The sequence below is a fragment of the Balearica regulorum genome, chromosome 3 (assembly GCF_011004875.1).
Source record: "Balearica regulorum gibbericeps isolate bBalReg1 chromosome 3, bBalReg1.pri, whole genome shotgun sequence".
In the NCBI taxonomy this organism is placed as follows: Eukaryota; Metazoa; Chordata; class Aves; order Gruiformes; family Gruidae; genus Balearica; species Balearica regulorum.
In genome coordinates this window covers 21,199,116-21,210,430 of record NC_046186.1, presented here as the reverse complement: position 1 = coordinate 21,210,430, position 11,315 = coordinate 21,199,116, and the positions used below count along the sequence as shown (strand labels likewise).

Sequence of the window (11,315 nt, the reverse complement as noted above, 5' to 3'; positions counted from 1 at the left end):
AAACCAAACAAAAAGTGCTGCAAGGAAGTTGGTGGGCAATCTGGAGGCTCTCATGGGTTTTAAAAGGTCATTTTGGTAAAGCACCAATGCTAGATCACATAAAATAAGACACCAAGTTGCCTTCTTTGCCAGATACATTGACAAAAAGAACTAGTGGAAAGTGTACCAGGAATTTACTTTGCTGCATAACATGGCAATATTAGTTTTTTTTTTTTTATTCTGAATGTTTGTCCTTTGCATTTCCCTGAAAACAACTCTGATAGCAGAAATGACTGCACAGGTAGCTCTTGGTTCCTAGCAGGACAAAAATAAACTAATCGAGTATTAACGTCAGTTTCTGCTTTGTGCGAACATACTGTGGCCAAAAAGATTTTGAAATCATTTGTACTGTTGAAGCTTGAGTGAGTACCAGTGCATAAAGCTGATAGCATAAGCTGGGCCCCTGGAAAGCACTTTTGTATTTCAGAACAGTTACTGCCATCGATAAAATACAGAACTGTGGAAGATAATCTCCTCAGCAGACAAAAGGTCAGACAATAAAACTTTTGCTTTCCATTTTCCTGAAGAAATTCATCATATTAACTCATGAAATGTAAAAAGAAGGGGTGTTTTCACATTGAGTTTCTATGGGCAATATTGCTTCCCTGAATTTTTAGTGCTGATTTATTAATTATTAATTTTTTTATGCTGATAGAATATAGACCTAAAAATACTTTAAATCTTTCAATCTGCAGTCAGCATAGTGCATGTGAAAAATGTTACCTCTTGGATAGTTTATATATTTGCACTGCTGTAATAACTACCAGAAAACCAGTGCACTGAAATGCATTTGCCATGTGAACATATTCACTGTGCTGCTTCGACACCCCAGTTACGCGTGGATAGGGGTATAGAAGGGTCTGGTGGATGCTATTATTCATTTGGCCAGTTTCGCTATCTTATATGCAATGACTAATTTACAATCAAATCATGTTAGTGCACAGAGAAGTTCAAAATGAATGGTAAAATATTGCTGAATTTCTAATACGTAGGCTAAGTGTTGCTAATATTGTCAGAACATATGATGTTATAAAATAAAGTGATGTATCTCCTTGTGGTACAAGTTTCTCAAAATGGAAAAAAAGTATTAAGGGAGGAAGAAAAAGAGAAAGGGAATTAAAGTACTTCTAATAATTAATATTTTAAACTTCAAAAGCAGTAAAAATGTGGCTACAAATCTAATTTTAAAGTAAAATTTACCATACGAGGAAATTAGTTATAGTATGGCTTGTAATAAGAAGATGAAGTTATATATTTTGTCAACAATTATATTTTCTTTCTTGTAGATGAAAGTGTTCATTATTTTGGGAATTTCAGCAGCTATAGCCTTCACAGCTGTTTTCTTTTCTTTCCTTCAGATAGGCAAAGATATCCTCTTTGGTAAGTAACAGAAAAAAAACCATGTTATTTTCTTTTGTCAATGATTACTGTTAAGCTGAAAATGCACTGGCACTGCAGACAGTTTAGCAATAGCAGTTTAGCTTAATCTCTTTTTATGTGCAAAATATGCTATCTGACTTTTGTGAGAATTATTCCATGGGTGTTTTCTTTTAAAATGCAGCTTCATAAATTCACAAAGGAAAACTTTGTATGTGTAATGTATCTCAATTATGGATCTTTTGACTAGCAATGATTTTACTGTCTTAGTGACATTCATATGTCAGATGACATGTTTACAAGCATGATTGCTGGATTTCTTTCTCAGACTGCCAATCACTATGTTTAGTCATCCTGAGCTAAAGTCAGTTGTCACAGGACGTCCCATCTGGCACCCTGCTGCTGGCCCACAAGGGTGCATGTCTCCTGTGGTCCATTTTCTGCTGGCACCCTGTGGATACTGGGGAGATTTTAGAGCATCTCAGATTGGAGTACTGCCTATGTTCAAACAATATAATCTTGCCATTTTAAACATCAGAGATATTATATTTGCAACTGTTCAATCGAAATCAGTTAGACCTAGTAGACTAGAAATATAGCAGATACTAGATTGAATTTTAAGAGAATTCTGCAGAGATTGCATTTACATTAAAGTAGCACAGAGAAGATGAACAAACAGGATTTCAATCTTTACATTCTCTTAAATTACATAGCTTTAGATATGATTCATAAGGGATCATAGAATCATAGAATTGTTTTGGTTGGAAAAGACCTTTAAGAACATCAAGTGCAACTGTTAACCTAGCACTGCCAAGTCCAACCACAAAATCATGTCCCTAAGCACCACACCTACACGGTTTTTAAACTTCTCCAGGGATAGTGATTCAACCACTTCCTTGGGCAGCCTGTTCCAGTGATTGATAATCCTTTTGGTGAAGAAATTTTTCCTAATATCCAATTTGTCGCCTACAAGCTTACTGAGGGCACACTTGATCCCCTCATCCAGATCATTGATAAAGATAGCGAAGAGAACTGGCCCCAGTACTGAGCTGTGGGGAACATTGCTTGTGACTGGCCGCCAACTGGATTTAACTCCATTCACCACAACTCTTTGGGCTTGGCCATCCAGCCAGTTTTTTACCCAGTGAAGTGTACCGCCATCCAAGCCATGAGCAGACAGTTTCTCCAGGAGAATGCTATGGGAAATGGTGGCAAAGGCTTTACTAAAGTCTGGGTAGACAACATACCCAGCCTTTCCCTCATCCACTAAGCAGGTCACCTTGACATAGAAGGAGATCAGGTTAGTCCAGCAGGACCTGCCTCTCGTGAAACCATGCTGACTGGGCCTGACCCTCTGGTTGTCCTGTATGTACCACGTGATGGCACTCAAGATGATCTGCTCCATAACCATCAGACTGACAGGCCTGTACTTCCCAGATTCTCCTACTGGCTCTTCTTGTCGATGAGTGTCACATTGGCTAACCTCCAGTCAACTGGGACCTCATGGGTTAGCCAGGACTACTGAGAAATGATGGAAAGTGGCTTGGTGAGCACTTCCGCCAGCTCCTTCAGTATTCTTGAGTGGATCTCATACACCTCCATGGTGGTATGATGGTGATATGATTCCTTAGGACAGTTTTCACCTGAAGTTAGACTAGAATCACAAAATAAAATTGTATCCAAAATAAATTAAACAAAAACCCAATCCCCAAGCCATTACTTCCAATGGGAAATCTTTTTTGGACCATCACTGTGAAACAGGGGATCAGATTTATTTTCCATAGTGGATTTTCTACTTGGAGCTTCCGTATTAATTGTTTGGAAACACATGGTCTAAAAAGATGTTATATTGTATGTTAGTTAATACAAAATGAATATATATGGACTGTAAATGAATGGAACAGATGGACTGCATATGATTTACTTTTATAATAAGTGTCCTTTGGTCTGATGGGGACAATACAAAATAAAGTTTATTACTGCAAGAACCACATTTTTGAAAGCACTGTACCAAAAGTCATACATCTCAGTAGAAAAGGAAGAGAGACAATGGAATCCAAGTATAGCAGATGGATCCTCTCTTTTAGATCAGAGTCTGAATCAAGACCTCATGAACATAATATATTTCTCAGAGGTAAACCCCCTAAAATTAATTAAAATTCATGCAATATTAAATTCTAAAAGAATTAGCTGTTCTATGGCCTGTAAATATCAGTCTTGTTTTTTAACATAGACTCAAAAATATTTTCAGACGTAACAGAAATCTGAATGATAACATTAAATGAATCTTCTGAATATTTTATCATGCATAGGTGAAAAAGAGAAATAACTACTGCTATACATAGATGCTGAGAAGATCTTTAGTAGAGTGGAGTAGAATTTTGCCTAGAAAAGATTACTCCTCATCACACATTATTTTCCATTGAGCTGAGCACCCTATTAAAAAAATAGATCACAAAAATAGCACAACATTGACTACAGATAAAATGTGTCACCTAAAATTACACTGTACATAAATGATCAGCAATTGTGCATAAATGATTGTTAGAAACCTATTATTATTTATGATTAATTTTCTAAGATAAAATGGTGATCCCACAAAATACAGATGAGAATGAAACCACTGGACTTTAAATATGACTGATTCACTTAATATAAAGCTAGATGTACACAAAAGAGGAATAATTTATGTTCCATGATAGCACTATGCAAAATAGCACAGCTGAAGTATTATTAGGTTCAGATATATCCTTCCATCAAACATAGGTGGAGAAATGAGAATAGGGCTTTCATGCACTGGTCAAATCCCAGAAGGTCTTAAAGTTTGTTACTTATACCTGAATATAAATTTGAATTTTTCATGTGGCTCAGACCAGCTCATATAACCTGTGAGGGAGGCTCAGATTTGTCCTGTCAGTCCAAGGACAGTTTAATGCAAAATGTATATGAAGCCTAAGGAGCAGAACTGTATACACAGAACATAACACATTTCAGCTGGACCTGTTATATTTGGGACTACATAACATGTGCACAGCTGGATTTATGCTGCAAGAAACAGAAGAGAAGTCTAACTCTTCAAGCCCTATAAATTAAGGAAGAATTTATTTACTACCCCTACCTTATCTTTCAGAAAGGTCAGAAGCCACAACATTAGTTTCAGGAACATTAAAGTATGGAGATCATTTTAATTAGGAACAATTATACATTAATATTACAAACCTGTACATTTTGTAAATGCAAATATTTTGATAAATATGTTATTGAATAACATATTCATCTTTCTTTCTTTCTTTCTTTCTTTTTTTTTTCTCTTGTTGAGAAGAAATTGAAGATAACTGCATTACTGAGGCTATCCAGAAGGGCTCTAGCCTGGTGGATTATGCTACACATTATACACTGAAAAGGTAAAAAAAAAAAGTGAAGGATCTATTTGGCAAAAAGCTTTCAAAACAGAGAAGTTTGGGATCAGTCTATTTCTTTCAGAAAACGTATAATAATAGATTATGTTTATGATCATCTGAACCAATATAACCTTATGAATTATCACTGCATAAATTGCTCTCTTAAACTGTGAGAAAAATAAGAAATATGAAAATAAATAGGAATGTTTTTCTGATATAAGTAGCACAACACATTCCATTAACATATGGCTCAAAAATTGTAATTGTATGGACTTTATGTATTTTTTAACATTAATTATGTTTTTTCCAGTGCAGAGTAAGATGGGAACAACTCCTGTGGCATCAGTGTCAAAACCCTATCGCCTTTAAATTTGACTGTTGAAGTGAGTTTCACATTTCCCCTTCCATCTAAAACAGATGGAATGAAAGGACAAGGGAAAGGAAATAAAACATTTATCTTGAACTGTGGGTAGTGAACAACTTAAGGAAAGGTCCTTTGTGCTTGAGTTATGCTATGAGAGTGATCTCTTTCTAGAAATTATTAAAGTGCCTCGGGATGACTAGCCATGAGTCTGAAAAATTCAACCATTTTCTGTGTAGCTCTGACTAGATTTCTATACTATACAAAATTAATTTCTCTCCAATATTGGAACATGCCAGCTAAGTTTTACAGGGTGCAATCACCACCCTTATGCTTAGACTTTCCTAAAGGATTTATCTCTGAATTTTGAAAATGAGTCACAATTTGCAGAGCTCTGGGAGAGACGACTGCTTATATGGACAGAACCTGTGAAGAACTGTGGCTGCTCAGTACATAGAGACTGAGGTCACTTTCATTTTGTAGTCTTAGTACTTTGGTATTAATCCTGAGGCATTCAAATTTAAAAACATAGGTCTCAACCTTTCAATGGCTCAGCTGCCTCATGTACAAAATGAAGATACTGATGTTTAACCCTCTTACAGGATATCGTGGCAATTATGTGGTCAATATTTGCCCAATGTTTTAAAGATGACAAATGCTACAAGATGCAAAAAGATCAATACTTAAAGATGATTGTTTCAATTTTGTTAGGAATAAAACTAAGACCACTTGTTCACCCCATATGAATCACCAGACTGTTAAGCTTCCTTTAAAATATTGCATATGTCGATATATAGACTCTAAAGAGCATTGTTATTTAAAAGTCATATTATTGGGTTCCCTTTAAAAGCCTTCCTAGGAATTGCAGATTCACAGCATGGCTGAGGTTGGAAGGGACCTCTGGAAGTCACCTGGTCCAACCCCTCTGTCACCGAAATCCAGGAATAAACCTCGTAACACCAATGTAGCGTTAAAAGGCAGGCATTCTTTATTGCAGCGCTGGATGCACGGAGGATAGCTCCACCCAATGTGCATGCCAGGTGATCACCAACACACAGGTTATGTAGGATCAAAACATACATATTCATCATCTTTCTCAGAAAAGGCAGTCCTATGATAATCATTTCTTAGAATCCATTTCCATATTCTCCTCCCCATCACACATGCTCAGTGATTTGAGTCGGTGGTCCTCAAGGGTCTCTGGTGGTTGTCAGTGGTCTTGCACCTGTGTCCGCTGGATGACCCCCTTCATGCAGGCATGCGCAGTATCCTTGTTGTAGGTGCACCAGTCCATAGCAACTTACTTCACAAGATTAATATCTCCAAACCTATTGTTCAGTTTGGTAGGGACTGCACATGGGACATAGCAGCATTGTACCTTGCCATGGTCAGTTAGCTTCATTACCTATTACCTTGGTTACAAACTAATTATCTCAACCTGATTCTATAGTTTATGTTTCACGGCCCCTATCCTGCGGTTACACCTCTGCTCAAGCAGGGCCACCCAGAGCTGGTTGCCCATGACCATGTGCACATGGCTTTTGCATATCTCTGAAGAAGGAAACTCCACAACCTCTCTGGGCAACCTGTGCCAGTGCTCTGTCACCCTCACAGTAACAAAGAGTTTCCTGATGTTCAGAGGGAACCTCCTGTGTTGCAGTTTGTGCCCATTGCCTCTGGTTCTGTCACCGGGCACTGCTGAAAAGAGCCTGGCTTTGTCCTCTCCACACCTTCCCTTCGGGTGTTTATATACATTGATTAGATCCCCCTTGAGCCTTCTCTTCCACAGGTTGAACAGCTCTCTCAGTCTTTCCTCATATGTGAGGTGCTCCAGTAATAATTACAGATATATTGATATATAAATATTACAAAAATATAAACAAACAGGACATTTTTCTCTTCTACTCCCCTCTCTTTCCTTCCCCTGCTGTCCCATTCCTTCTCTTCACTTTCCTTTCTTTCCCTTCCCCTTTTCTTTGCTCTTTTAACAGCAGCAGTTGAAAATTAGGTCGGTGATTTAAAACTGTTAAATGAAGTACTTGATCTGATAGACAGCGCTTGTTAACCTTTGAATTTTTCATAGGCTGAACCTTGCTAGGAACAGCATTCTGAGAACTGGTTATGTCTTTTGCATAAGTTTGGGGTTAACCCTGTAAGCAGCCAAAGGCTTGTGCTTTCAGCAGAGCATCGAAAGATGTGCGTTAATATCAACGCTGAGGCACATGCTTTCCTGTTTTGTGGAATCAGAGCCACAAGAGTCCGACACCTGCATTAGGAGGTTAAGTCTCACAAGGCTATCACTTGCTGTAATGTTAACTAGTATAAAATATTTGGTCTTTCAATTTACAAATCATCATTACTAGAAATGAAAATTGTAATTCTATTGTGTGCTTTTATATAATTCAATTCATTGTGGCCTAATTAAGTGGGGCAGTGAGAATTATGCATATCATTAAGAGACATCATCACGTTTTAATATAGACTTTTACATGCACTCTACACCTGCTTCTTAGACATTAGTCCTGGCCATTTGCAAAGTACAGAGGACTGAACTATTATCTAATCTGATCATTTTATTCAGGAGCGAATGTGTTTAGTGAAATACTTTCGCATTTTCATGTCAGTTTAAAGCTGCTAAGGTTCCTTTCCTGTGTGAGTTTAAAAATACTGTATACTTGAATTAAAGCTTTGGTCAGCTCATAGGCTAAAAACAAGAAAGGAATGCATGTGGCTACATATTTGAGCTTCTGGAAGTTATGGAGGTCACAGTACTGTGAAAACTTGTTTTACTTTGGCTAACAAGTAGTTGAAGGAAACTACAGTGCAATATAGATGAGCTCAGTGCTGCCTTTGAGACTGAAAAGCCAGTTCTGAGATGAAAAGGCAGCTCCTTTTTCAGGTTAGAATAGGAAAACTCTTAGTTGTTCCATGTACAATAGTCCAACCTGATGTTTGCTGAATTCATGATCTAGGTGTCTGAACTGCAAACTGAGTCAAAATAACTGGCTTTCTCCTGAGACCTCAGTCTGACCTTGAATTGTGATTAAAATGGAAAATTACATTTCTTCACCTCAGCAGTTCAATTTTATCACTTAAATTCTTGAATTGTTGTTTGTGTTTTAGAAATGTAGTTGTGGTAGAAATTTCTAGTTGTGTTAGAAATTACTTCGCAGGTTTTAAGGTCACATAGGTCCCAGTCCTCATGTTCTGCTGTGCTGTTCATGATTGTCTCCCCTTGCCAAGTGCTTCTCATGACTGTTTGCTAGTACCTGCCTGCTATTCCAATTAGCTTCTGGGTTTGTTAGGCTTTTAGAGTAGGTGTTCATGTTTGTCATTGTATATAAACAGTCATTATTAACATAGCATAGGTGGAACACAATGGCATCATCTTTAAAATGTATTATTAAAATGTATTATTACAGTGGCCATGCCAACGGGAATCTAGGCAGTTTGGATAGGACTTTCAGAGCCGTATGTCACCTGTGAGGTTATGACACTTACCCAGTGGTACATGCAAATACACTGTAATTTACCACCAGGTGGATTATAAAATACATTTTGAAGTAGTATTTGGCTTGCAAGAGTAAACTGTAGTTACAGTAAATCTTGTTAAAATAAAAGCCAGTACAAATTATGAAACTTGTACTGGCTTTAACTAGTGAATCTCAGCACTGCTGGGAGGGCTCTCGATTCCAATTGTACATTCTTTTTACATTCTGCTGAGTCTCTGCTTTTTCTGGGTTTTAAGGTGTAGAAGAAACTAAAGGTAACTCCAGAATGGGCAAGCTGTGCAAAGTCTCTTCGGCTCATGTTGCATACAGCTGCAAATGATCATATATTTTTCCTGTTAGAACTTGGTAATTAATTCAAAAGGACTGATGACCTAGTTATGTATAAGAGAGATGTGACTTATGTTGGTAGGTCAGGTGGTGCTAGATATTTGGTTTGAGTGAGTTTTAGATAAGACATATTTTTAGACTCCTGTTTGAATTTACCCTAATAGATTGAAGGTAAGTACAGTTCTAATACAAACACAAGAGGCTTTCTCAGTCTGTTTAAAGAAAGAAATAAATTATTGAAATTTCTGAGCATATTTTAATATATATTTTAGCTGAAGGCACAGTGTTCTTTACAGATTAAAAAGTATACATGACAACCCTAAAAAAATTCAAGCCTTAAGAGCAGATCAATTATATTTCTCTCCATCTTCATTCTGGTAAAATTACTTTTATTTAGTGTATACTACATTTGTACTAGTGTGTTTCATGTTTTTAAAGACTCTAAATTGTAAACCTCACTATTTAAGATGCTTTTTCTATTGGCCCCTATCTATGCCAACTCAAAAAACCATCTACAGAAGGGACCATCCTGGGATCATCTGTATGCACAAGGAAGTGGAAAATAATTTTCAGTGTTCCAGATAAGTTATAGTTGCAGAAACTCACTAAGCATCATCAGTTAGTCAGTGCCAGTCTGGTCTTAAAGCAGACTGGCCAGGTACATACACATTACAGGAAAGAAGAAGTTATAGTCTTTATAATTTTATAACTTTATCACTTTATATTCTGCACAATGTCACTGTTTTGAGAGATCTCCTGAAGGGTGACAAATATCTAAAGAATTAATTCAGGCTAGAAATCTCTAAACAAGGTATTCTATAAATATATTAATTTAAGACAGAAAGAAATCTCAGATTCAAAATATCTGAGGCTGAAAGAGAAAGTGTGGCTCATACTCCAGAAAATTTATTCTAGGGTTTGGTGAGGGGGTTTAGGTACATATATTTTTAATTATGGTCTTTAATGAGACTCAGTAACTGAAAGTCTGACAAGCATAAAGAACCTTCTGTGCAAACACCATGGTCCACACTAAGACTTATATTCTTAAATTTGTATGAAGGACACTTCATGTCTGATTTCATGTTCGCAATAATGATGCTATTGTGGATCATTCTATCAGCTTTATGGGGCTATTTCTGCATTACAAAATATTGAGACAGTTTGTAACTTACACAGTGTTCAGCTTCAGGAGTGTGGGTAAGAACTAGAAGGGACTAGCATGCGTACATTGAATAAGGCAGGGGGTGGAATGGACAGGAAGTGTGCCAAACTAATAACTGCTGTGATAATCTTACAGTATCTGTGAGATTAGACAAAAGATAGAAAATATCTCAAAATGGAACATAGGTTGCCCTTAAGGGTGATCGTGGTTCAGTTTTGGGTTGGTTTTTTTTGGAGGGGTTGTGGGTTATTTTTGATTCTTAGCTCCTAGCTAACTTGTACAAATGTTCTTATTTAACTCATTTGTACAGACCTGTTTGCCTGTTCATATAAGTTTTTTTAAATGATACATGACCTATATTATCCTCATGTGGATATTAAAATATTAAACCTGACTTCTTGCATTTAGTTATATCATCTTTCTTTTCTTTTTAACTGGGACACACTTCAGGACTTTTAATATTCCAGATTCCCCATCAAATTCCTAACTGTCTATGTCAAACCTAAAAAACATGGTGCCTGGGAGCACAATAACTCTTTTTCATAGTTGCAAGAGTTCTTGAGCTCTGCTCTTGAAAGGAAAGGAATAGTTTCTGTAAAACAAATATATGAGCAGGCTAAGGCTCTTTTGGATCAATTAAGGACAAATTTAGCATCTAGAAAAGCCCTTGGAGTTGTATTTTCTTACTTAATGTTTTTTATGTAAGCATGTTTCCAATTTTGCAAACAGAAATTTAACCGTTTGCTTTGCCCAAATCAAAACTGTTGTTTCCTTTTTAAACTTGTAGCATGCTTTAAACAAACCTAAGTGAAAATGACAGCACAACATTTTCATGAAAATTGCATATCCAAATATATCTGTGCTGCAGAGAAGCCCTTAGGGATGTCTGCAACCTATGACCATGTCTGAAAATGGAATAGACGAGTGTTTTTTTCTAAGCTGTAGGAGTCAGTTTAGGACTTGGGACTTCCAGCTAAGAAAGGAAGTGCTACTTGATGCACGTTTCTCAATACTCCCCTGCCAATAAAAGGACAGTGATAAGACAGCCCATGCTGAGTGAAAAATAAATCTTGCAATGAATTGCAGAACAGTCGAGACAGATCTGGAGACTATCTAGGCCAGCGCTGTGTTGAGAG

General features: G+C 36.9%; 1 protein-coding gene across 1 annotated transcript in view; it reads left to right on the top strand.

Annotated features, from left to right (window-relative positions):
* The first annotated feature begins 1,325 nt into the window (after positions 1 to 1,325).
* Positions 1,326 to 11,315, top strand: part of TPO (thyroid peroxidase) — a 46,474-nt gene continuing 36,484 nt past the window's right edge. Inside the window, 3 exon segments of the mRNA XM_075750044.1 lie at positions 1,326 to 1,419; positions 1,601 to 1,649; positions 4,737 to 4,820. Coding sequence (XP_075606159.1) covers positions 1,326 to 1,419; positions 1,601 to 1,649; positions 4,737 to 4,820 — 227 coding nt within the window.